The sequence below is a fragment of the Scylla paramamosain genome, chromosome 18 (genome assembly GCF_035594125.1).
Source record: "Scylla paramamosain isolate STU-SP2022 chromosome 18, ASM3559412v1, whole genome shotgun sequence".
NCBI classification, from domain to species: domain Eukaryota; kingdom Metazoa; phylum Arthropoda; class Malacostraca; order Decapoda; family Portunidae; genus Scylla; species Scylla paramamosain.
In genome coordinates this window covers 22,219,540-22,247,203 of record NC_087168.1, presented here as the reverse complement: position 1 = coordinate 22,247,203, position 27,664 = coordinate 22,219,540, and the positions used below count along the sequence as shown (strand labels likewise).

General features: G+C 37.4%; 3 protein-coding genes across 4 annotated transcripts; 2 read left to right on the top strand and 1 right to left on the bottom strand.

The window, feature by feature from the left end:
• The first annotated feature begins 275 nt into the window (after positions 1-275).
• LOC135109292 (ATP-dependent RNA helicase SUV3 homolog, mitochondrial-like) lies at positions 276-12,000 on the top strand. Its single transcript, XM_064020593.1, has 17 exons — positions 276-948; positions 1,410-1,557; positions 1,689-1,821; positions 2,093-2,193; positions 3,135-3,256; positions 5,454-5,622; positions 6,035-6,146; positions 6,318-6,487; positions 7,018-7,186; positions 7,368-7,473; positions 7,775-7,916; positions 8,218-8,376; positions 8,921-9,100; positions 9,738-9,886; positions 10,798-10,994; positions 11,287-11,474; positions 11,813-12,000. The coding sequence occupies exons 1-17, from the start codon at positions 764-766 to the stop codon at positions 11,885-11,887; spliced, it is 2,505 nt and encodes an 834-aa protein (XP_063876663.1). The 5' UTR covers positions 276-763; the 3' UTR covers positions 11,888-12,000.
• A 1,649-nt stretch (positions 12,001-13,649) lies between these two features.
• On the top strand, positions 13,650-17,798 carry LOC135109298 (iron-sulfur cluster transfer protein NUBPL-like). Its single transcript, XM_064020604.1, has 8 exons — positions 13,650-13,906; positions 14,235-14,382; positions 14,696-14,818; positions 14,996-15,035; positions 15,544-15,731; positions 16,322-16,513; positions 17,036-17,133; positions 17,601-17,798. Exons 1-8 carry the CDS (start codon positions 13,793-13,795, stop codon positions 17,664-17,666), a joined length of 969 nt encoding a protein of 322 aa, XP_063876674.1. The 5' UTR covers positions 13,650-13,792; the 3' UTR covers positions 17,667-17,798.
• Positions 17,799-18,036: 238 nt separating this feature from the next.
• Positions 18,037-26,777, bottom strand: LOC135109299 (store-operated calcium entry regulator STIMATE-like). 2 transcript variants are annotated; one of them, XM_064020606.1, is made up of 8 exons: positions 26,637-26,777; positions 25,687-25,924; positions 25,257-25,401; positions 24,820-24,941; positions 24,371-24,567; positions 24,126-24,245; positions 23,631-23,788; positions 18,037-18,391 (listed from the first exon to the last, which is right to left on the bottom strand). In XM_064020606.1, exons 2-7 carry the CDS (start codon positions 25,823-25,825, stop codon positions 23,654-23,656), a joined length of 858 nt encoding a protein of 285 aa, XP_063876676.1. In that variant the 5' UTR covers positions 25,826-25,924; positions 26,637-26,777; the 3' UTR covers positions 18,037-18,391; positions 23,631-23,653. The 2 variants fall into 2 exon arrangements, with proteins under 2 accessions (XP_063876676.1, XP_063876675.1); XM_064020605.1 differs by lacking the exon at positions 18,037-18,391 and having other exon boundaries at positions 23,417-23,788.
• Positions 26,778-27,664: the final 887 nt, after the last annotated feature.

Genomic DNA, 27,664 nt, shown 5'->3' with positions numbered 1-27,664 from the left:
AATTTATTGAATCACAAGTTCTATATTTCAGACGTTAAAAAAAGAAAAATGACACTTAAATTACTATTTTAAACAACTGTTTATACAAGCTTAGTATTATATCATTCCTGAATATTGTAAGGGTGGATTAAATCAAATTAATCACTCCAGTTATATATTTCAAGCTATCTGGGCAAGAAGAGAAAACGAAAACTTAAATTACTACTTCAAATAACTGTTTACATAAGCTTGTATTAACAGTTCCATAATTATCGCATGAAATTCCTGGGTATCATATGGGGCGTCTGGAAACTTGGGTTGGGGCAACACACGTTTCCTCCCCACTCGCAGTCCAGTTACGTTAGTCGGTGGCAGTGCCCAGTGACCAGCTGGGTCTCACCACCCTTGTCTTCCCCAAAGCAACGTACAAAGAACTTTATCATCCTTGTTTGGCCCAAAGGAACGTATTGAAAATTTGTCATCCTTGCCTGGCCCAAAGAAACATAGAGAATTTCACATCATCATTGTTTGGCCCTGACCCTCATTGTCCATGGTGCAGGAACACACGGGGCATCCTACCACTCGCACCAAACACTGCCTGGCACCGTAGCTGTGCTCCCTTTTAGTCTCCCTCACCTGCGCTTCTCCTGAGAAGATAAGCGTCATGTGTGTGTTTCCCTCTCGGGACGTCACCAGCTTTTGGGTTGCAGGAAGAAAGATTCAGGATAAAAGTTTCATGTTGGTGTTTGACATTTAATACCAATCCCACAATGTTAGACACGTGATGCTCACTGACAAGATAGACAGGAGCATGTGGTGCAAGCTGTGGGTCCCTGGCGCGGCGGCGAGGTGGTGTGTGAGGAGGCTGAGGCCTGAATGGCATGTGGCACCTTCTCTTGTGGCACCACTGTGGTGCGTGGCGCCCTCCCATGTAGCACATCTGTGGGCCACTCAGCGGGATGCTCACAGGTAAAGTCCAGAATCATTTAATTTCAGTGACAACAAAACTACTTTTGGATTTTATGGAAATAACCCTTGCCTGTTAATTTTGAGTTAGACTATTTATTTCTTGGTAAAGATATGATGCTTTTTCAAGTCTTAACACAATGAAGGAATGGCAATGAAATTATGGCTTGAATTAATCTAATTCTAGCCAAACCCCCGCCTGGAAGAATTACTCTTATTTCAATATTATTCCTATTTTTTTCTAGTAAGTCTCACTGTTATGGTGGAATCTGCCAGTTGATTCCGTCTTGTTCCCAAGATATTGATTTGTTATAATATTGAAATTGAATTTCTTCTACACTGCAAAACTTGTTATGAAGTTACGGTAATTGAGAAAGCAGCAGTCATTTATGTGAAGTACCCAGCTGATGTTAGCATAAAAACTGTTTTACTCTTCACTTAATGTATGGAATTAATTTCTTCAGACAGGAAATAGCACCACCAAGGAATCCCTTGGGTTTTGTGTGCACATGGAGGCTGAAACACAGGCATCGAGGTGGCAGCGGCGGTGGTGGCTCTTGGCGAGGCGGCAAAGATGACATATCACATCTGTTCATTCCTGTACCAGTGAAGGTAAAAGAGCCTTTTTAATGTAATGTGTTGCTTTATGTGTTTTTGATAATTATTTAATGGATTTATTATTGTATATACAAGGCTGTCCATGTGATGCACAAGTTATCTCATTTGCTGAATAATCCTTTTAGGCAAGACAGGATGAGATCAATGTTGGTGAGGAAATGGCTGGTCCACTAAAGAAAGAGGACATTTTGCGCATCTTGAACCGGTTCTACACAAATGAAACAGTCAAGGAGTTGGCCAGAGAAAATGGTTTAGACAGTAAGTACATTTTTTATATTTAAAAGAATTGATATGTAATGTTAGACAGATTAGAAGGTCTGCTTGATTTTAGTGCCTGTGGAAGTTCAGTAAATCTTTGCTACTTTTTTTTTTTTTTTTTTTTATGCTTTTATGCTATAGGGATAAGAGTGTGAACGATGTGTGTGAGTTTGTGGTGCTTTGTCTAGGCCACCCTACATGAAATTGCCAGCCTGGTATATAGATAGATAGAGTTCTATGGGTTTTTATTCTTTTCTTTTTCTCGGAACAGATTACCTTTACCAGCAGACCTTCATCAGTTTCCGTAAGTTCTGCCTTGAGTCTGAAAGTCTTCCAGTTGACCTTCACATCATTATCAGTGACATTATTCAGGTGTGTACTCTAATATATTGCTTGCTGGTACGTACTATTGAGAAAACTAATCTGGTATAAACCTTAGTGATGAAAATATAATACTGTGTGTGTGTGTGTGTGTGTGTGTGTGTGCTGTTGCACGTATGTTTGCTTTCTTTTTACTTGAAGATTAACACTTCTGTGCCATCAAAACAATTTACTTTTTTTTTTTCATGCACCACTTATACCAGATTAGAGTTTTCCTAGTAGCATGTATCACTGTTGACGTCAGACTTAACTTTTGAATATACTTCCTAAATCTGCACAATATATACTATATTCATGTTATATAACTGCCTTGGTACAAGACTTCATAATGAGGATTAGATAAGGGAAGTACATTGAAGCATAGAGCCAGAATGATATGAAAGTTGTCTGTGTTGCTATGTCTACTTAAAAACTTTTGCTCCTCTATCTTGGGTTGTGTACAGAGAGGGAAGGAAAACTTGTGTGTGTATACTATCAAGAACTCTTATATAGTACAGTACATGCATGTGACAGACTTACTATACACATAGTGTGTTATTTTATGAATAATGAATAACTTATTTAAACTTAATTGCAATAAGTATTGAAGTATACATTTTCATTATGCTACCCAACAGACCTTTAATATTAGTAATTGTCCATCAGTTACTTTATTCATAGAATTATGGTGAATTAGTGTATACAGGCTTATGCCAGGTTATAAAATAATACCTTTGTTTAGCCACAGACACAGGAAGCTAAGTACCTATCAATACATAGGCCTAAGACTAGACAGCTGGAGTTTGGGAAGAAATGTCTGTCTGAAGTAGTAAACAGACTTGAAGGAGTGGTGAACTGTGCTGGACACTGGCTGGAGTCTATTTATTTATTTACCTCCCAATATTGGGTCATGATGAAATGTTTAATATAACCTGTTCTCTGGTGACTGACAGGGTGCTGGACACATTCATGACATCTATCCGACCTTCCTGAAGCATGCACAGAAGATATTCCCTCATCTTATATGTATGGATGACCTCTACAAAATATCAGACCTCTCAAATCCTCCAAATTGGTGAGTATACTTCCTTTAACCAGAAATCTCTCCAATCTGATTCTTATATCCTACATTCTCCCCAAATATACAATCTTAAGTATGGCAGGTAGTATAAAACTACTGGAAGCTGTTTAAGAAATGTGTATTTTTCATGTCATCCTAGGAAAAGTGGGTATTATGGAAGTAACCTTAGCCTAATTGTTACCACACCATTCTTGGTGCAATCAGTGCATGTCATGTTGACTTAATCTTTGAATTGGTCAGAACCTGAGAATGTGAACAAGCTCACATGAGGATAGAAAGTAAACTGGTAATATACAGTCTCAGCTTTACAGAAACAACAGTACAGATTTATGTCACAGAATTACTTAAGCTGAGTACAATGTAGCCAAGACATTCACATGTTGGTGGGTCTTTAAACTCCTGTAAGTAGGATCACTCAATGCAAGATGCCTGTTCACAAAGACTGCTCACCAATACAGTATAGAGGCTTCTGACTGAGTGCTAATCAAAGACTCCACATGTTGTCCATGTGGAGTCTTTGATACTTTATCTGACTTCCATTAATTCGGGCATCCTATCCACTCCTACGCTGATGATACCACCCTGCACTTTTCCACATCTTTTCATAGACATCCAACCCTTCAGGAGGTAAACATTTCACGCAGGGAAGCCACAGAATGCTTGACATCTGATCTTTCAAAAATTTCTGATTGGGGCAGAGTAAACTTGGTATTGTTCAATGCCTCAAAAACTCAATTCCTCCATGTATCCTTTACCTTCCAGACAACTATCCCCTCTTCTTCAGTGACACTCAACTGTGCCCCTCTTCTACACTGAACATCCTCGGTCTGTCCTTTACTCATAATCTGAACCGGAAACTTCACATCTCATCTCTAGTTAAGACAGCTTCTATGAAGTTGGGCATTCTGAGACGTCTCCGTCAGTTTTTCTCACCCCCCCCCCCCAGCTACTAACTCTGTACGAGGGCCTTATCCATCCATGTATGGAGTATGCTTCACATGTCTGGGGGGGTTCCACTCATACTGCTCTTCTAGACAGGGTGGAATCAAAAGCTTTTCGTCTCATCAATTCCTCTTCTCTAACTGACTGTCTTCAGCCTCTCTCTCACTGCCACAATGTTGCATCTCTAGCTGTCTTCTACCACTATTTTCATGCTAACTGCTCTTCTGATCTTTCTAACTGCATGCCTCCCCTCCTACCGTGGCCTCGCTGCACAAGACTTTCTTCTTTCTCTCACCCCTATTCTGTCCACCTCTCTAATGCAAGAGTTAACCAGTATTCTCAGTCATTCATCCTTTTCTCTGGTAAACTCTGGAACTCCCTGCCTACTTCTGTATTTCCACCTTCCTATGACTTGAATTCCTTGAAGAGGGAGGTTTCAAGACACTTATCCATCAGTTTTAGACTACTGCTTTTACCCTTTTATGGGACTGGCATTTCAGTGGGCATTTTTTTCTCTCTTGGCCAGTGTCCCTCCTACATGAAAAAAAAAAAATCTTATCCTTTACTCTACCATCTTCAGCCTTCTCTCTCTCTCTCTCTCTCTCTCTCTCTCTCTCTCTCTCTCTCTCTCTCTCTCTCTCTCTCTCTCTCTCTCTCTCTCTCTCTCTCTCTCTCTCTCTCTCTCTCTCTCTCTCTCTCTCTCTCTCTCTCTCTCTCTACTGTAGCACTAATAATCTCCAGTGACTATTTCTGGGCATATATATATATATATATATATATATATATATATATATATATATATATATATATATATATATATATATATATATATATATATATATATATATATATATATATATATATATATTTATTTATTTATTTATTTATTTATTTATTTTATTTTATTTTTTTATTTTTTTTCTCTCCAATTAAATAAATGAACTGAATTAATTTAAACTTAACTTAACCTAACTTAACCCTCAGATGAAAATTTTAATGTTATTTCAATATCCAAAAACTTGCCATGATTTGATAGAGAACAACAACACACTTATGGAAGAGATTGGTCACCACCCCATTATTACCATAATATATATATATATATATATATATATATATATATATATATATATATATATATATATATATATATATATATATATATATATATATATATATATTTACTTTTGCACATGTGTGGGTATGATTGTGTTGATGTGAAAACTTATTACAAAGTGTATGTTTTCAGGTACACAGAAGCCAGGGCACTGAATCGAAAAATAATATTTCACGCAGGACCAACAAACAGCGGCAAGACATATCATGCTATGGAAAGATTTTTGAATGCTGAATCTGGCGTCTACTGTGGCCCTCTTAAGTTGTTGGCCAGTGAGGTGTTCAACAAAAGTAACAGTAGGGTGAGTATACTGCTAGGCACTGCATTGTTACTACATTGTCTGTTTATATTATGGTGATTTTGGGGGGAATACAGTTGTGAATCACATATTTTGATGTCGTAATTTTTCTCTTTCAATCTTCATCACTACATTCTTCTCTAGTATTAATCATTGTATGTTAGTTGTTTGTCAGTAATTATGTAACAATACTTCATTTGTTGCATATTGCCTCAGGTGCACATGTGAGTCCATTTCACTGCTTTATACTTTCATTCTTGTCAATAAATGTTTTTGTTTGTTTGCATTTTCATAACTCATAGTATCTTATTACCTTATATATTGACACCGCATACTTTCTTCAGCCTCTGCACCCAGATTCACATCACCATCATTCTTATAACCTCTGAATTCCATGAACGTTTGCTCCTAACAGGGAACTCCTTGTGATCTGGTAACAGGAGAAGAAAGAAGATTTGGCAACACTGATGGGTGTGCAGCTCGACACGTGGCTTGCACTGTGGAGATGACATCAGTCAATGATGCTTGTATGTGTGTGGCTTTCAACATTTATGGCCAGACTGATTATATCTTTATTTAGTATGCAACTTCAGTGAGCTTCAGAAATGTGCAGTAATTTGATGTCCATAGATATGTTTGTATCTTGAGTGAAACATAATTAGATTCATTAATGTCTTCTTTTCTTCTGTATTTTTCAGTTGATGTGGCTGTGGTTGATGAGATCCAGATGATCCGTGACCCCAGCAGGGGCTGGGCATGGACCAGAGCCTTGCTAGGCCTGAATGCTAAGGAGGTTCATGTCTGTGGAGAATCTTCTGCCATTGGACTCATCAAAGAATTAGCCATTGCAGCGGGTGAGGAGGTAGAGGTGAGGAATTACAATTGGGTTTTTATGAGAGAAAATTGTTCCCATTTCTTGATCATGGATAAATTTATTAGTCTATAGTGTGTGGCTAATCAGCCACCATGAAAAAGCATTAAAACATTCCAGCCGAACCATTTCCCCATTATTCTTATCAGCTTACAGCCATCCTTTTGAGTTAGTCACCAGGTTCCTTTGAGCTTAGTATAGAATTGTGGGAAATGAGTAAAGCCTCACAAGCATTATTTATGTAGGGGCCTCTTGAGATGAGGGCACATGAAACACTCTTCCTCTAGCACTACATGGAAAATGACACCCTTCTTTCTCACATTTCAATATAGTACTGCAATGATTAGTCTTTTTGTACAGTGCAGTGTTACCTGTGAACTCTAGCTTCAGCATTTCAAAATTCCAAAACTGCAAGATGAGTGGTGTCACTGATGGGTTGCTTGTTTCTAATTCTGGTTGTTTAAGTTCTACTTTGTTTCCAGATCCAGTTCACTTGCCTCAGTACTACATTTTGAACATTGTTACAGGTCAGGAGGTACAAGAGGCTGACAGAACTGACAGTCGAAGATTATGCTTTGCAGACCCTGGACAATGTACATCCAGGAGACTGTATTGTTTGCTTCAGTAAGAGAGACATCCACTATGTCACTCGAGAAATTGAACGCAGAGGTCATGAGGTAGCTGTTATCTATGGAGGTTAGTTGATGATTTTTATTAAGTGAGGATGTTTCTGCCTGTGGACATAATGAAGGGATTAATCAGGATGTGTGTGTGACAGGTCATGTGCCCATTCAGCATCAAGGCTTATAATTTATGAAGATTCCTAACATGAGAAAAATAGAACTAATGTATTTGTTTTTGTTGCATTTTTACCCAGGGTTGCCTCCAGGCACTAAACTTGCTCAGGCCCACAAGTTCAATGATCCCAAGCATCCATGCAAGATTCTGGTTGCAACAGATGCCATTGGAATGGGACTTAACCTGTATGTTTAATTAGTATCAGTAACTAGGTGTTTATTTAAACAATACATGTATATTGCATGGTCTGGGAATTGACTGGTCTCTCTCTCTTGCATATCTGTGTATATCTACTATATCGATGTTGGAGCTGCATTTGATTGGCCAAGCTTTTGCTGCAATGCAGGCTTTAGAGTTCTTTGTCAATTTTTGTAAAACAAAAAAAATAAACTGGTAACCATGAATTTAATCATATTAGTATTTTCATCATTTCATATTACTAAAGAATCTGACCTTCCACGATCATTACTTTCTCTTAATGAACAGAAGCATTCGTCGCATCATCTTTTATTCTCTGATCCGGCCGATGATTAATGAGAAAGGAGAAATGGAGATGGAGACAATCAGTGTGTCATCAGCGCTGCAGATCGCAGGACGGGCTGGCCGCTACGGCACCCAGTGGGAACATGTGCGTATGCCACATACACAATGATTTTTTTTTTCTTCTTTTTTTTACATAGGTGTATTTCTTTGTGTATTTGAAGGACTCCTTATGGTCCTGTAAAGCATGCAAGATGCACTAATTGCATCTAATAGAGACTGCTTGCATATGATGCCTTAAAGTTTTTGTTCTGATATAGAGACAGCTTGTGAATGATGCCGTAAATTCTTTGTGTGTGAACATAACTTAGACATTTTAGACAAAAATCACCACAACCATTCTCTTGTTTTCCTTTAATAAATCAAACTTATGAGGAAGTGTATTTCAGGGCTATGTGACATCAATGAAGCCTGAGGATCACCCCACGCTGTGCAGGCTGCTGTCCCATGTGCCTGACGATATTGAACAAGCTGGTCTCCATCCAACAGCAGACCAAATAGAACTATTTGCGTATCACTTACCCAGCTACACGCTCTCCAATCTCATAGTAGGTTGTTCAGTCAGTTGTATTTTATTAGATGTTATTTTTTTATGTATTTTTTTTTTATTTTTTAAAGTAAAAAGATATGAAACGAGTTATGAATGGAACAGTGGCAGATTATGTGGTTTACTACAGAAATGTAAGATGAAGATTGTTCATTGTGAGAGCTTTTATTGATGTGAAGATATGTTGTACTGCTGCCTGGTGAAGGAACACTTGAGGGTGGGTGTGGGTTGGCTGTGAGCTGCAAGAGTTGGATTTAATAAGAAAATTTTGGAAGGGATTTATTGGTGTTGGAAGTAAACTACATCAGCTTACCTCATTGGTCTTGCTTAAGTGGCCAGTAAGTGTTGTCACGTTTCATTAGGCAATCCTTCAATGATTGTTTATAGACTTTCTTAACCCAGATGTATGGAAGAGTATGATGATATTTAAGGTGAAGAAAGTGATAGTAGTGATAATCGTAATAATGACTAATTATTATGTTCTAGAAATTTTTTATTTAGCTCACAATGTTCTTATGAAATAAGTTTGTCTTTTCTCTTCTCAGGATGTTTTTGTGAATCTTTGCACCGTAGACTCTTCTCTTTACTTCATGTGTCTGATGGATGACTTCAAGTTCCTTGCTGACTTGATCCAACACATCCCTCTGCCCCTTCGTTCTCGCTATGTCCTTTGCTGTTCTCCCATTAACAAGAAGATGCCCTTTGTATGTGCCATGTTTCTCAAGGTGAGCTGTGTAGGTTTTCTCTCCTGCTTTGTTGTTGGGTGCGTGCCATAACCAAAAGGCAAGTCAAGTACAGATACCTATGTGTGGTAGGGTCTTTTATTTTTCAAGTGAGTGTAGTGGTCAGTGTTCTTGACTCACAATCTTGAGGCTTGAAGCTCAAATCCCTGATCACAGTGAAGCTATCAGATCTTATCTTTCAAGCTATACTGCTAGTCTCAAGCATCTGTTCATAGCAACAGAATCAGTTCACTGCTGTGGCATACATGGCATGTGTACACTCTTATTCTGTCATCAGTTGTAAGAGAAAGAGCTGTGTTGAACCAGAGCTTTTGAGTTAAGGAGTTAACATACATGACTGGAATGTGTGTCTTCATACCAGAGTCACCTCTGTCATGATTGTATTATAGGAGTGCTGTGATCCTGCACTAGTCCTATTCACTGTTTTATTTTTAAAATACACTACAGTCAACACAAATATTATTATTATATTTTTAAGCTTTATCTTATTTTATTTTATTTCATTTTATTTTATTTATTTATTTATTTATTTATTTATTTATTTATTTATTTATTTATTTATTTATTTATTTATTTATTTTATTTTGTTTATTTTGTGTTTGTTTTTTCTCTCTCACAGTTCACACGGCAGCTGTCACAGAATGAGCCAGCAACTCTTGATTGGTTGTGTCACCAAGTGAAGTGGCCCTTCTCCACTCCAGCCACTCTGCTTGATCTGGTGCACCTGGAGGAAGTTTATGATGTGTTTGATCTCTATCTCTGGCTGAGGTGAGCATTATCTGACAGTAGTGGAGGAGTGTTGAGGTCAGTACCACTAAATATCAGAATAGTATAATAGTACCAGTATAATAGTGTTGGGCTCAATACCACTAAACATGAGAATAGTATGATAGTATCAGTGTAATAGTGTTGAGGTCTATATCATTCATCTTTAAAATGGTGTAATAGTACTAGTGATGTAATGCTGAGGTCAGTACTTTGTAAAATCAGTACAGGGTAATAGTACTAGTGTAGTAGGAGGAGGAGGCAGTAGACACTTGCCAAAATGATAATTCCAGTGAGGTCTCAAGCACTGGATCATCAGGTACTATGAACTAATTAATAATCGAGCTATGACCTCACTGAACATTTCCCTTTGTGTCTCACAACACATGAGGTATTGACAGCCTGCCCTCTAAAGACAACTCTCTTCCTTCACACAAAACTACATGTACCTAATTACATACACACCCTTCACTCAGAACTCTAAACTAAATATGGTGACTTCTACACCAGCCCTGGAGAGGTGGATATATTATCATTCATCTGTTTCACTGGTAAACTCTGACTGTGTCTGTATTTCCTCCTGCGTATGGCTTGAGCTCTTTCAAGAGGGAGGTTTCAAGACACTTATCCTCTGCTATTTCATCATTCTGTTTGGCATTTGCTTTGGGAACTGGCATTTAAGTGGGCTTTTTTTTTTATTCAAATTTTTGTTTCCCTTGGCCAGTGGCTTTCTTGCATAAAAAGAATATATATATAAGGTGCTCCTCAGACTTGTGTTGAATGAGTGTGGGATACCAGTCTCATCTTGCATTATGGCTGGTGCATCCACTACTCAAATCTATCATCACATTTTTTGTTTGTTTCTTCCAAGTGTCAGATTTGTAACAGTAACATAAATTTTCTTCAATTTTCAGTTACCGTTTTCCAGATATGTTTCCTGAGGGGGAATTGGTTAGGGATTTGCAGAGGGAGTTGGATGATCTAATACAAGATGGAGTCACACAAATTGTGAGGCTCTTGCGCAACTCTGATACTCGTACTTCCACCACTGCAGCAGAAACTGAAGACACTTTCATTATGGATCAACGCAAAAAGAGCTCAAGTAGAGGAAGTAAGTTCTTTGTTTGCACTTGTACCCTGCATTGAATTATTGCATCTTTGACATTATTTATTTATTTTCAATGAGCAATGCTTATGAACCAGGAACTTCACTCCAGAAGTCCATGTCTTGCTTTTATGAAGAAAATTTTCTTTGTATGTACAGTTCTTACAAGATTGTTACTTTTCAACAAATCTAGGAAAAAAATTAGTAATTATGTTTGCTGATATTTCAGTAGAAAAATTGGATTTTTTTTTTTTTTTTTTTTCTCTCCTAATGAGCCTTGGTTCTTGATTCTTTATAGATCCATCACTGCCTTTGACAAGTGCAGAAGATTTGCACCAAGAAACTGCAGCATTTCCAAAGGCAAAGTTTCCTGCACAGTATAGAAGGAAGAGCATGTCTAGGGGGAACCTGACAGAGCGCCTCCTTGCCCAGGGTCTGCTCTCACCCAAGATGTTAGCTGAGTTGCAGAGAGAATGGCAACAGCAGGTATATAATATATATATATATATATATATATATATATATATATATATATATATATATATATATATATATATATATATATATATATATATATATATATAATGGATAAGAGTATGTTATTATTGGAGGTTAGTAAATTATCTTGTGCTTGAGGCACTGCACATTCAAAGATGAGATAAAAGAAGGAAAGGGACTTTGTAAGTCCTAGTGGAGCTAAATTTGTGAATGGTGTGTTATCTTTAAGAGTTGATGGTTTTGATGTGAAAAGCGAGATTGCTTCTATCCAAGAACCTCACTGTTTCTTCCATTGTGCTTCATCAAATTTGTGTCTCCTCTTGCAGGGCTCTGAAGATGGAGAGAATGGTGATGGTAGCTCCTCAGGAAGACCCAGAAGAAACAAACCTGGTAAAAGATGAATATTATTTTATATTTTGAAATTAGCAAGATGGTATTAGGAAGAACTGATATAATAATGTATATTGTAAATATATTATCAATTGTATGATAAATTAAAGTTTATTTATATCCAGTGTAATTTATTTTATAAAATGGCATGTCTGTAACCAATGAGTGTGTGCTTAAGAGAGAGAGAGAGAGAGAGAGAGAGAGAGACTGGCAAAGGTGCATTTTTAGTGTACATATTTACCTGCTGGCCACGCCCCTTGCCACCTCACGCATGTACAGGCTTAATGGCCCTTTAAAAATCAACAAATTCACCCTTAAGTCCAATCTTGCTCGTTTGTTTACATATCTCTCGATCTTGATCTTGATGGTACAGGTGGCACAGGATCACTGTGATCTCGGTCTGGGCTGCGGGATCCATCCCGCAGCCCAGACCGAGACCGAGAGATATGTAAACAAACAACGAGCAAGATTGGACTTAAGGGTGAATTTGTTGATTTTTAAAGGGCCATTAAGCCTGTACATGCGTGAGGTGGCAAGGGGCGTGGCCAGGAGGTAGGTAGCAGCGTGTGCCAGCAGGTAAATATGTACTTATATAAAAAGGACGCCTGTCAATAAAGGTAAGGCCGGCTGCGGCTTAATTTATTCACTTTTTTTTGGTTAATGTGTAGAATAGCTCCCGACCGATGTCTAAAATGTGTGTGTGTGTGTGTGTGTGTGTGTGTATATATATATATATATATATATATATATATATATATATATATATATATATATATATATATATATATATATATATATATATATGTGTAAATTTGCAGTTTCAACCAATACTCCCCCCTCGAGCTCCCCTAACCGATTGGAACCCCCGTAAGGTAAACTAAACTAACCTAACATTTTGTAACCTAACGGTGGGGGGGGGGCGGCTTCGCTCTCTTCCCTCCTGACCCCCCGTAAGATAAGCTTCTTATTAATTTCTGACAGTGTAAAATGGGGCTAGAAATGCTTCAAACAGTGAGATGTAGACCCTGCAAGGGGCTGTAGTTACATACGGTGTATTGGTTGAAACAGCAATAAAACTCTCTCTCTCTCTCTCTCTCTCTCTCTCTCTCTCTCTCTCTCTCTCTCTCTCTCTCTCTCTCTCTCTCTCTCTCTCTCTCTCTCTCTCTCTCTCTCTCTCTCTCTCTCTTCAATTAGGGACTTTTAAAAGAGCATTTGTTCTGTTAACAATGTAGAAATTTTGTTATTTTGTCACTAGAAATATAAAAACCCTCTTGAAAGCCTGTGTAACTTCATCTAGAGACTTTGAAAGGTAGTGGAGATTCTTAAGAGTGTTCCCCCAGCAAATAATATTGAAATCTTGTTAATCTGTCACTAGAACCATAAAAAAAACATCCTTAAAACTTGTATCACTTTAATTAGAGCCTTTGAGAAATAGTGAAAGTTCTCAAGAGTGTTTCTCCTGCTAACGATATAGAAATCTTGTTAATCTGTTACTAGATCCATAAAAACACCCTTAAAAACCCAAGTCACGAAGTAGTGGAGGTTCTCGAGAGTTTTTGGGAAGTTGTATAGATGTGGCCTTTTAAATTCTGGCGGAAAAGATGTAATATGCTGCTCTGCTAGGGAGGCCTTGATGATATATTTCCTAATTTGGAACTTTTAAGTATTATGGAAGATTTCTGGAAGGGGGCAGAGGGAGAGAAATAGAGAGAGTGAGTGTATCTAAGCTTGGAGCTCGTAGGCTTTCAAGAAACTCAAGCACACCACGGTCTTTCTCCACAAGACAGAACAGGTCACCAGAATCCGACCAGATAACCTCTCTGCTGCCACTGCCTTTGGTACAGTAGAGGTTGCGGGGCCACAGCCAGCACCCTACCCCCCCTCCAAAAAAAAAAAAAAATCCCAACAATAACAAGATGATGGCCGGTGTGGTGGGTAGCAGCCAATGTTACCAAAGTGTGTTGCTGAGGCGTGGCAGTGGCTTGAGCCGGGTCCTGATGCGTGGATTCTCAACACATGCTGATAAACCTGTAAGTATTGTAGATTGGGATGATGTTGAGGTAATGTGAGAATTTTTATCTGATGATTAGAATTAGGGTTGGCTGGACACAGGGTGGTAAGGCACTACCAGGTGAGTGTAGATCATGATTTGAAAATGCATCATATTTTGCAAGGAAATTAATATTGTCTGGAAATTAGAAAGCTAAGGTTACTTCCATGATAACCATGAATTGTTTATAATGGAGGTCCACACACAGCAGCATACATGCAGAATTGCTTGTTGTAGGTTATTTTACTTCTACAGCAGACTGATAGTATCAAGAGCATTCTGGCAAATTATTTTTTTTACTTTTACAGAAGGCTGACAGTAGCAAGAGCAGGCTGGCAGATCACCAGAGGGAGGTGATGAAGAGAGGACTGCCCAGGCGCTCCAAGATTCCCAACGTTAGCAATGTCATTGTTGTCGCATCAGGGAAGGGAGGAGTAGGGAAATCAACTACTGCAGGTGAGCTTTATTGCCATTTTACACTTAGTATCTAACACCTTTGTACTCAAATTGACATATCTTGATGCAACGTGTTCTATTGACATAGGGCATCTATAAGCATCTTTATTTGTATATTGTTACATCTGGTATCTCACAACAGCCAAGAGAAGTAAGTATATACTTATTTGTTACTTGTGTTTCTTGCATATCTGATCTCACCCCACAGAAACGTTTTGTAGGACCCACAGATCTTATTTTTTCATCAGTGATTTGCATAATTATCCATCAGATGAAGTGAAGTGATTAAAAAGTATGCTTGGTATGATTTCAGTAAACTTGGCACTTGCCCTGGCTGAAGTGGACAACTGTGGGGTTGGTCTACTCGACATGGATGTGTTTGGACCATCAGTACCTCGCATGATGAATCTCAACGCTTCACCAGAAATAGACCAAAGTGGGTAAGGCTGCATTCACATCCATCGTAATGAGATGAAGTAAATATCATATTCATGGTATACTTATTTGTTTTGTTTGCCAAACTTGAAACTTTGCATGTTGTAATATGCAAACATTTCCATTTTAGCAAATACTGCATTTTTGTTCTCGATAAAAATATGATTATTGTTTTCAGATCAGAAGATGGTGCCTCTCTCAAATTATGGCATACAATGGTAAGAAATTTACATTATTCTGGGATGGCAGCCATCAGCACCTCATTAATCTATAATCTAGTATTATATACTGTCTATACTGATGCTTGTTCTTGGAGCCCTCTTTCAATGATGCAAGCTTGCATAGTAAAGTGGATTCTTTGTAGAATAACATTTTGTAGTGACTGGGAGATGCTGAAGTCCAAGTTTCCTTTGGACATGACAATTGTTTTGGCCCAACATCTAGAACACTGTCTATGTTTGATCCCCTGGCTTGGTAAAGGCCTTTCAGATCAATTTCTCAATGCTTCTAAGGAAGTGCCCAAGAAGGACATTACAATTATAGGACTTCCATTTGTTAGTTATAATTATTTTGCTTAAACACAAGTGATATCAATATCAAGACGTTGACCAAGTTGCAGAATTACATTGTTTTTATATTGCCCGTTCTTAATATCAGTTTCATGCTTTTATTCAGTTTGAAATTTCATGACTTGCAATATTACTGCAGTACAAACCTTCCCAACAGTATGTCAATGGGATTCTTAGTGGAGGAGAAGGCAGCAGTGGTGTGGCGAGGGCCCATGGTGATGTCAGCTGTCCAGAGACTGTTGCTGCACACTGCTTGGGGACCTGACCTCAAGTATCTGGTGTTGGACATGCCACCAGGAACGGGTGACACCCAACTTTCCATATCACAGTTGATTGATGTAACAGGTAAGATCTTACTGTATGTACCCTATCAAAAATGTATGCTTGATAGTTTTGTACATGTATGTATATGCTCTTTGATGCCACATGTCTTGAATAACCCAATATATTCATCCAGTTAAATTAGATACCTATGTAAAGAATTCATCTTCACACAGGTAATATGCAAAAAAATACTCAAAAAACTAACAGAAGCAAAATAAAGTAAAAAAAAAAAAAAAAAAACTGAGGTAATCAAATGTTATTGTTTTAAGTGTGGCCACTTCATGAATTGGCTAACTTTTTGTTTATGACTTGAAGTCGATGCTATTTTTTTTTTTTTCTGGGTATTCTTTGATTTAAACTGTTGTTGGGTCTGTTGTTGTGGCACTTCCCATATGTACCTTTATTTAACTGTTTTAATTTTTGACACAGGACTGGTGTGTTATAAATTATTCGTGGCAGTAGTAATGTCAGTAATATATATATATATATATATATATATATATATATATATATATATATATATATATATATATATATATATATATATATATATATATATATATATATATATATATATATATATATATATATTATGGTTAAGAACCTTTCAGGTGCCATCATAGTTTCAACGCCTCAAGACATTGCTCTTCTTGATGCTTGCCGAGGAGCAGAAATGTTCAGCAAAGTTCACATACCAGTGCTTGGTCTAATTGAAAATATGAGTGTCTTCTGTTGTCCTAAATGTGGCCACCAGGAACATATATTTGGGCAGCAGGGAGTACAGAGAATGGCTGAAGAACTAGGTATGTAAATGTTGTATTCATTTATCCATCTTTTAAAGCTTGTTCATCACTATCAGGCTAGGGTGTAGACTTCTCTTGGCATATCATAGCATGTGTACACATACACACACTTTACTATAGTCTTTCAAGCCTAAGATGAGCTCTCCAGTGTGGCTGGGTCAGTCTGCACTGTTGTCAGATCTCTCACATACACCATGCCAAAGCAGGTGGCTGATCAGGAATGACTAAGCAGCAACATCGCACATGTTGCCAGGAATGGAATATGTGCAAAGGAGTTTTTTACCCTCAAATAGTATGTCATTCATAAAATCATAGTCTTAACATAAAAGTATGTCATTCAAAATTAGTTAGAGTCACAGCTAACAGTGTGATAAAGGGATATTCATCAGCCTGTCTAGATATGACAACACAGGACTTGGCAGACTACATCCAAGAGCTCATCTTAGGCTTGAAAGACTATAAGACAATCTTACTAACTTGTAGATTCCAACATTCAGTAAACTTACTAGCTTCTTTTCTCAGGTGTTGATCTTCTTGGTGAAGTTCCTTTAGATCTATCCATTCGAGAAGGGGCTGACTGTGGGAGGCCTATTGTAATATCTGAATGCAGTAGTCCACAGGTAAGTTTGCCAATAAGGTTTGTGGTTATACCCTTGGCTTACAACTGAGGAGACTAAGGTTTGAATCCTCGCCAGAGTAAAGGAAATTTGGGCTTACTAAGGTTTGAATCCTCACCAGAGTAAAGGAAATTTGGGCTTGTCTCATTCAGAAATTTTTGTTCACCAGGTGGAGCACAGGGGTAGGATATGTCAGGGAGCTGTGGCCTAGAAGCCAGCAAACTTACTCATGTCTATGTCCTTTATAAATGATGTTGACCTGATAGCATTTCTTGCTGTCTTATGTCAGCTACATTGTTCTGGTGTAGTTAATCAAATATGACATAGTTTCTAGTAACCATTTAAATTTCATGGCAAGTAAAGATTTTTTTGTTGCATAAATTTAGTCACTGACTTTCATGAACAAATTATTCTTTGCTGCCACTGATTTGTGACTATATTTTATTCTTGGTGTTATGTTTACTTTCTAGGCCAGGAGTTACTTCAATATTGCTGCCAAGGTTTCACAAAAAGTTGCAGATTTAAAGACCAAGTGAAGACTATACTCTCATGTGAATCATGAATCCATCCTGTGCAAGCCTAGAAGCATGGTGGAAGTCTTGTTTGTGGGAATGGTAGAGGAACAAATGAACACACACACTTTAATCTCTCTCTCTCTCTCTCTCTCTCTCTCTATACAGCCCACAGACCCACAGTAGATTTACAAACCAGTCACTCACCACAGCTGTTGTTATCTCCCTTGTAGGAAGGTAACCAAGACAGGGCATTTACATATAAATATACTCAATATTTGGTGAATATACTGATCCAAGAGTGACAAATGCAGTGATATTGTAAATAATATAAAGTAGTTGTACTTTGAAATGCAAATTCATACAGTTTCAGAGGACAAGTAAAAGAAATAGGTTTGCATGAGTATGTTGTTATGCTTAAATAATATTTTGCACTAAATATAAAGGTTCTGATGTACAGTATCAAAGTTTTTACTCTCCAGAGTTAATCACATAATAAAATAATACCTTTGGTCCCATACATGTTAAGTTTAGAGTATTATATTTTACTTTAACAATTTTAATAAACTTCTTGCAACTCATCATACTTTGGCTCTCATTACCAGCAGACCTTCCTTGGAAATGCCAAGAGCACTCAATCACTTCAGGCTAGTTGCTAGTTCCTCACCTGCTAACAACTACCACTGGAATCTATTTGTTGATTTAGTTTCCACTTAAATGTGTGGGCAGAAATGTCAGCACACAAAGGTCTGTGGAATTAAAAAGTGAATTGGTCTTATTATTGGCAAGTAGACAAGATTTCACAACTTTTATAATTTTTTTCCAAAACAAATGGGGAATTATTACAAAATGACATGCTGGACATTTTTTTCCCAACAATGACTAAGCCAATACTGAGAATTCCAAGGACATCAACCTCAGTCTTAGATTTGGAAATTGCCACACTTGCTGAGACATGAGACACGAGACATTTCTGTATAGAAGATGCACTCATGGGTAAGATGCACCTCTTCTACACTTTTTATTTTTATTTTCTTGTATTTTATTCTTTACTAGGGAACAATCTCAAGACTATACCTTTCCACCGGGGCTGATAGGGCAAAGAGAGTGAATGACGCACGTAAGAGTGTGTGGTGCTTTGTCTGACAACCCAAGTGGGATTGCTGGCCTGGATATAGAAAAATTGATAGGGAAGAGTGCATCTTATATACCAGCAAATAAAGCAAATACACAATTATCTTCACTGAACTCCATCATTTTGTTTCCATTTAATAAATTTAGGACCATTTATCAGTATATTGAATAATTGTCAAAGCAGCCAAATGTCACACTGACTAACACAGGCACTGCCAACACCTCTGTACATCTTGCATTATTAAATTTATATAAATATGCATCTAGGGAAATTGAAGAAGTTCTGAATGAGGTTGTGGTGAAATTTTGCCATGAAATCTATCACTGGGTGGCATGAGCCCTCACACAATACAATACAATACATACCTGCTTTACAATTGGCTGAGGATTCTAACCAATACCTTAAGATTGCCACAAAGAAAATGGGTATATTAGCTTTTGTAATGTGGCGTAACTTTATTTATGCTGTGTTCCTACAGTTGGCAGTAATTACACATAGATGGTTCTTTTAACTGGGCACCACTCTGCAACTTGTGCTGCCAGCTATGGATTGAAGGGCCATTCATCTGCTGGCTGAATTACTAAACCAAATTTGCTGTTGTCCACTTTTCACTCAGCAAATGATCAATGAATATGGATAATTTTTGTGTTTGACAAGACTGATAATATGAATCATTAATTGTTCTAATCTATACTGTACTCACATACTGTAATTTCCTCTTCCATACAAATTCAAAATTTAAGCTAATTATCTCATTAGACATACAGATTCCACATTCCATTTATGATTACGTGCAGTCAAGGAACTACTTTTACGCTTCAAAAATATTTGTGTACCCCAAAATAATGAAGAAATAGATTTTTGATATTCCTATACTATACTATACTATATATATATATATATATATATATATATATATATATATATATATATATATATATATATATATATATATATATATTGCATTAAAATGTTATCACATGAAGTCAATTTGTTCAGTAATACATGCAGAATTACAATATATAACATATCCTTCACTCCCACAGAAGGATTTGAGGCATATTAAAGAGATATATGGATGGACTTTTCTAATACAGATGCACACTAAACAAAACAGGAATGCACACACATTTATCAACAGCGAGATTCACTATTTTTACGACAGTGGTACAGCATTCTTCTTCCCATCAAAAGTGATAACAGCAACTTACTGCATCACTCTGTGGAAGAAAATTTCTCATGCATATTCACTGGCATGTATTACAGTGATATCAGCAACGCAGCAGCACTGTATTACCTTAGAATAAAAACTGTCATGGATGTCTGGTACATAATACCCCCTTCACTGCATCACTTAACACTATGATGAACTGTTAATATAGTAGATATACCCATAAATGCTCCCATACCTCACTTACTACCATCACGTAGTGGAATAGAAAAAATGGACAAGAGTGAGCGGATCTCCAGCCCAGCACCACTTTTGGGTAGAATACTGAAAATGAACACAGAACACAAAAGCCCATGACACAATGAGGGACTCCATAAGGTGTGAAGAAAGCATGGAGCATTAACCTCTTATATGATGCAAAGTTGAATAAACAATGATTACAATTAGTTCTGATGAAGAGGCTCAAGGCAAAGCAGGATGATGATTAATCCACTGATATCAAAAGGCACAATTAGGCAGGACACTTCAGTGTTGCTGGCTGCTTTTTAACTTATAGGTAAACTGTACTAACTTATATTACTCATGAAATACTGGCAATTTCCAAGTAAATGAAAAGAAAGCTAAATCTAGAAACTCCACTTTTCTACTTAACTGCCTAAAATTATCAGGATGGTTTGGAACTACACACCATGGCCAGAAACCAAACGAGCAATTTATAACTCTTTGGCATAAGAGATTAACAAACAATGGATGAGAAAACGGGTATGCTGTTCACGTTACAGCATCTCTATTCTACCTTCATGGATTTCTCCAGAATCCCCAAATGCTACCCATACTCAAGTTGGTTGATTATGAAAGAAAATAATCATATGATTACCTTGTATGCATACATTACAAAGGTAGTCACTGGTGATAAAAGAAGGAAAAAAATATGTACATGCAAACAATACAAACAAGCAGCAACCCATTTCATGTAATGTAAAATTATCTGGAATGTATCTCAGGTGGTAAGCAAAGTTTAGGAATAAGTACAAAGGTAGTGGGTCTCTTTTAAATCATACCACCCTAATGGTATCTTAAATACAACAAAATATTTGTTCTCATCTGGAGTGTAAATCTACTTGGATTTCACGTAAATCTTGTTTTAAAGCACTTTACATGTTTCACATTTTATTTTATTCTTCAGGGAAGCTGTATATTGTGTTACTAGATGTTTGACTTCATTGGGCAGCACCTGATACTGAAGCAACAATCACACTGAAGTGAATTTCATTAGGCTGATGTCATACTCTATTCTGTAACAAGTTTTCATTCTTTTTTTGAATTTCTGAATTAAATGAAAATTTTTTCCAAAATACAGAGTCAATGCAATATAGCTTGTAACTCCTACTTATATAATAATACCACAACAACAATGTTCATGATCCTCTCTGCCAGCCTCCAAATGCCCTACACTGCCACAATTATTCTATCTGCATATACAGAAGACATCCAATTATAATTCACTAATCTATCATCAGTAAACTCGATGCATCTTTGTAGGAATGAAATGTATAATTAAAAAAATATATATAGCAGAAAAATACATAAAATATATGTAATGTAGTTCCTGAAACATGGGAATTTAAAATTAATTTTTGTATTCCCTGCATGTTGTATAAGGCAATTAAAGCAGGCTTGGGTTAAGAACAGGGCACTCCTTCAACAACATTTCTCTCTATACGATCCCTATTTCTTGCAGCTGCCTCAAAAGACTAGTCAAAGCACAAGTCTTCAATATGCATCTAATTCCAGCTTTCACCACGTTCACCCTCTTGCACTGGCAACAGTTATCCACAACCTGTACCTCACTATCATTTTATTCTCATCCTTTTTTTTCTTCCTATAACCAAGCTACCACAAAGAACAGTGTACTTTTACTTCCACCGCAATAAATTTCACTACACCAGTCTAGCTGTCCAAATGATAATTTGAGGCTGACAGAAGAGGCTCCAAGATCCTTATTGTGTTAACTTAATCTTTAAAAGCAAAATCAGTACTAAAATAACTTTCAAGAAACTATAGGGATCATGTGTAAATCATATGTGTGTATGTGTGTGTGTGTAGTAAGACAGTCATAGATCTGAGTGTGTGTGTGTGTGTGTGTTACGGCAGTCATAGATCTGTGTGTGTGTGTGTGTATTACGACAGTCTTTGGTGTGAGGACATTTGTTGCGGAAGACCAGAGCTCATGCTCATCAAGTTGATGCTGTCAGCTGCTCCTCCAATCGTGGTGTTAATGAATCACCCTTTCTTTACAAACTTCCATTCTAGGCCACTTTAGGTGATGTTTTAGTAGTATATATATATATATATATATATATATATATATATATATATATATATATATATATATATATATATATATATATATATATATATATATATGTTATGGCATCAATAACCTTTGAGGGTACTAGTAGTGATGGTGAGGTTAATGAAGTGAAGTGGAGTGGGATATGATGGATAAGGAAGCTGAACCATATAAGTTACATAATACTCATCTCAGTCATCATTTACTTATAAATTCTCATCCTTGGCAGCCTTTAATGTGGCATGAACAACCTATGGCAGTGCTGGAATGTTGGGGTAATGGGTGATGGTCAGCAAGAGAAGGAGGATGCAGAAAAGATGGTGAAAGGCAGAGGTATCCAGCAGCTTCACTTCAGAAATTTTGATATCAGTACTTTGTCTCATTACTAATGTTCCAAGGTTAGTGCTCTGTTCATTATTTTAGATATATATTTTATCTCTAGGCATCCAATAATATCTGACTCAAAAAAATTTGAGCTTTGCAAGGCAAATTAAGCAAGAGGATGACTTTCTGACAGCTCTGGCATCAATTAATGTTTTCTTTTGGTTTTGACTGTTTGGTGACATTATTTTGACACCAATTAGTTGCCAAAAGAGTAGTTATATATAATGATTTATATACACATATAGTAGATAGAGATAAATGGATAGATATTGATATAGATGGAGAGAAACAGATAAGTAAATACACAGATATAAAGATCCAGTCCCAATGCTGTTTTTAGTCATTTCATATAGTGTATCAGTATTTAAAAAGTTTTCTATAATAGGTATGTAAAACTTACATAAGGAGATGAGGGAGATATAGGAACCTAACACCTTTTCTCAATGAAAAATAACTTCACCAAGCACAAAACTCACATGATGGGCTCAGGAATCTGACTGCCTTAAGAGGCAAGGGTCACTATATATATATATATATATATATATATATATATATATATATATATATATATATATATATATATATATATATATATATATATATATATATATATATATTTGCAATATTACATTTTTACATAAAAAGATAGTTCTCCTGGCATAAAATTACAGGAATAAATAATGCCTTATTTAAAATAAACATATGAGACTAGTTCAGAAGATCCAGTCATGCTCTCTCTCTCTCTCTCTCTCTCTCTCTCTCTCTCAAAGGACTACAAATACTGTTATTATTAGCTCATATGATAAAAAATTCAGTTAAACTACATGTGAGCATTTAAAAATATAAAAGTACTAACTTAAAAAATTTAAATGATCTAAGATAGCTTTTTGGTTGTTCATAAAAATAATCACATACTGCTACAAGGCATCCCCATAAAGTAATAACCTGCTACCAAGCTGCTCTGGACTTCATGTACTGACATGTCCAACATATCTCTCCTGTAGGTTCTCATTTCTTCCAAGCAGCTCATCATCATTGGATGATGATGAGAGAAGAACATCAGATTCATCTTCATGGAGGGTGTTGGGCCGCTTATAATGTACCTACAAACAAACAGTTCCTTAGTCACCATAAGAGATTTAAAGGAACAAGCAGACACACTCACAGACTGCCTGTTTAGAAAATACTAAGCAATGGGTCTTTATCAATTCACATCCATCCACAAGAGATAACTAGCAATTAAGTTATTGATAAACCTCTCTGAAACACCCATTAATGATGCCATTTTGTAAAAAATTATAACTTGGCAAATCTTTAGAGATTTCTTCATGTGGTTAATGCCAAAAAACTATTCTGAAGACAATTACATTTTGACTTGAATCCTGTCAAGGTGCATAAGGGGTGGAAGGAACACAACATAAAAGAGTGCAAGTTACTGACCTTTGAGTAGACCCTGGACATACCCGAGGAAGAGTTGCTCTCGCGCATACTACCATCACCTCTTGTTATCTTCCTCACATTTACCATCAGGAAGTTGTCAGTCACCCAGAAAATGAGTGCCTGGAAAAGGAATCCCCCAAATCAGATCATGTCCTAAGTTGGCAGAACACATTTTACATATCTGGCTCCAATGAACAATAACTTTCACATAAGTAAACAAGATGTTCCAATGAGACACTACTTACATTGACAAAGAAGGGTATGACTAGAACCACAATGACAACTCGAGCCTGAGGGCTTGTGATGGGGGCCAGGATGAGTTCCCGCACACTGGCCCAGAACTGTAATGCCAGCAGTCCTGTTATGATGACCTTCTCCACCACCATGAAGCCCACATACAGGGCACACTGGTGGCCCCATGCCCGCACTGATGGTGGCCGACCTGTAGAAAGGAATATTTGGAAAAATACAGCTACTGTATTTCTTGAATTTCATAAAGGAATTTCTCAAAGAGAAGGAGCAATGGAACTGATAAACCAATATGCAGACATCTTGTCTTAACCTCCCTTCAAAAGAAATGTCAGCCATATATAATGAGAAAAAATAAAATTGTCAGAGGTACCCTTCAAAATCTAACAATACAGCAACTAACACACAGTTTCACAAGTCAAAAGAAGCATCTTATAGTACCCACCATATTCCCCAAAGATTATAGTAGGCCATCCATTCTTCTGGCCAATGTAGATGCTGAGACGAATCCCAGCCCAGATAATGGCCAAGCCAAGGGTGGAATCCAACAAGAAGCTGATGATGTACCTAAGGAAATAAATCATGGTATTACATTATGACAGTAATGAATAGCACTGCAAGCCATTCTTTTTAAAACCATGTCAAACCAAATATTAGTGAATTAACACTTCTGAGATTACAAATGTTTAACAGCAATCAGCATATGCAAGAAATGTGGCAGTGGTGGTGGTACCACACTTCCCCTGATGTTTGCTGCACTTCAGTCACACCACTTCTTTTTTGCATTCAATTACTTCACCATGAACTTTCTGCCCCCCCTCCATCCCTCATGTAATCTAATACAGGCAATGTTATACAGTCACATAAGAATATATTGCTTACCATGTGCAGGGATCACCCTTGAATGCTTCAGACAAGAAGACATTACAGAAGTGAACAATCATTGCTCCCAGGCCCTGCTTGGAGGTGTCATAAAACCAAACAAGCCATGATCTTCTATGTTTCTTTGGTTCACAGAATCTTTTCACTGAAAAGAATAGTCACATTAGTATACATGTCAAAAATTTACCATATCATATTATTATTTGTATTTGTACTTTTTGCTAATATGGAATAATTCTTAATGGGAACCAAGCCAAATAAGATATCATATTTTGTTTCCACTCCCTTCATTCTGCTCCTTTTAGCTGTCTTTTACAAAGAATATGGTGAAAGCAGTCTTCTAACCTGGCTCATCCCCCTACCACAAGGGGAATGAACCAGTGGAATAAAATTTGATACTCACAATGGAAAAAGTCAGTGTGATACTTACATATTAGCAATCCAAATGCCAGTGAGGCTAGCAGGACTTGCACAAACCAGCCATAGCTATCAGTAAGGGCATCTTTTCCACACACACTGGCATCAACAGTTGAATTGATCAGAGGAACTGGTGGGCTATTATGTGACATTCTTGGACTTTTTTTTCATATATTTAACTACACTAATGAATACTTTTCTTTGGGGTCATATGATGATCAGCTTGAGACAGTCAGTGGGTACATATCCATCTGCAGGAAAGGATGAAAATATAAGTAGGTATTTGTATACATGAAAATAAAGACCACACATCTTGAAACAAAGTCAAAAGAAATGACCAAGAAAAACTAAATACCTAACCTAAACTGAGGGGTGATGCTCCCCATTTCAGTTAGGTTAGTGTCCTTGAGGGGTGGAGTCCAGGGGGGGCAGGGATGAAGCCACCCCTTCCAAATTAGGTTATCTCTAAGAGATCTGAACCTAACCTAGTGAGGGGGTTGGGGGGACGAATAATAATGTTTTTGTCCTTAGACTTTCAATGCTTCCCAAATTTGGCCTATTTTGTCCCCTCCCCTCCCCCCCTAAAGCCGCACTTTCCTACCAGGTCCCCAGGCTTGACTGTCCTGGAGAGGGGGAGTAGAAGAATAAATGAACTAGCAGCTATTATTAAGATTTATCCAGTATGAAATTTGACCTTGTTTGAGAGCAGGGAAATGTATCTGGGATATCCATCATGGCCTGCAGAAAATAATACCAAGCATATGTCTTCTGGTTACATACACAAAGCAGATCCAATTGGGAGCGCAGAACTGTTTAGAATTTGACCTTGTTTGTGCGAGTGAATTTGAGGGTGCCTGGCTTTCCCGTGGCCACTGACCAGGACACGGTGCTGACAGGGTACGAGACAAGGCATTTCAAACCAGGCACTAAACTAGGTGGTGACACTTTATTACATTAACTCACCTGGGGCTAGATCTGGTTAGTGGTGATGCTGATAGTGACGACCTCCAAGCATCAAGGCTGCTGTTGTCTCGCTGACCACCAGACCATGTATCTCCAGCCACTACTTTCACTGCTGGTTTCTATAATGCTTCCACTTGTAGTGATTTTGTCAGGTTAGGACCTGACAAGGTACACAGCACAGCGAACACCGCGGCACCAGGGCAGCACCACCACCTTTCCAGTGTCACGGCCGTGCTCTGCAGCTTCCTTGTTTAGCTCACTGCTGACGGGTGACCGCCTGACTGCTGCTGCTGCTGCCACAACCCTAGCTACCACGAGCCTACCACAAACTATTTGCTATTTCGGTGCCTTTATTTATATCATTATACCTACAGTCTTTCACTCTGACTTTTCTGCTCTGTAAAATCATATGAGAGAGAGAGAGAGAGAGAGAGAGAGAGAGAGAGAGAGTTACGGTTTACTCATGACAATGTCATACTGTGTCAGATATTACGTATTGTTACCCAAGAATAAAACACACACACACACACACACACACACACACACACACACACACACACACACATATATATATATATATATATATATATATATATATATATATATATATATATATATATATATATATATATATATATATATATATATATATATATATATATATATATATATATATATATATATATATATATATATATATATATATATATATATATATATATATATATATGAGCTTGATATACTGTTCTTATGTATCGCACGTAAGAGTGTTGGTGATTTGACATAATTATGGCTGGGATCCCTTGCCGCCCACAACCCTTAGATGAAGCAACAAAACACGTCTGTACATCGCTGGGCTGCAGTTAAAACCACGCCAACATTTCATTAATCATGGAGGGCTGTTGCACCGCGGCGCAGCGTCACGGAAAGCATCACAGGGACGGGCGGGTTGGGGCAGGGAGGGAAGTAACCTGTACAAACTTGCCAATCTCCCGCCACTACCTCCCACATCTGCTGGCACCAGGGAC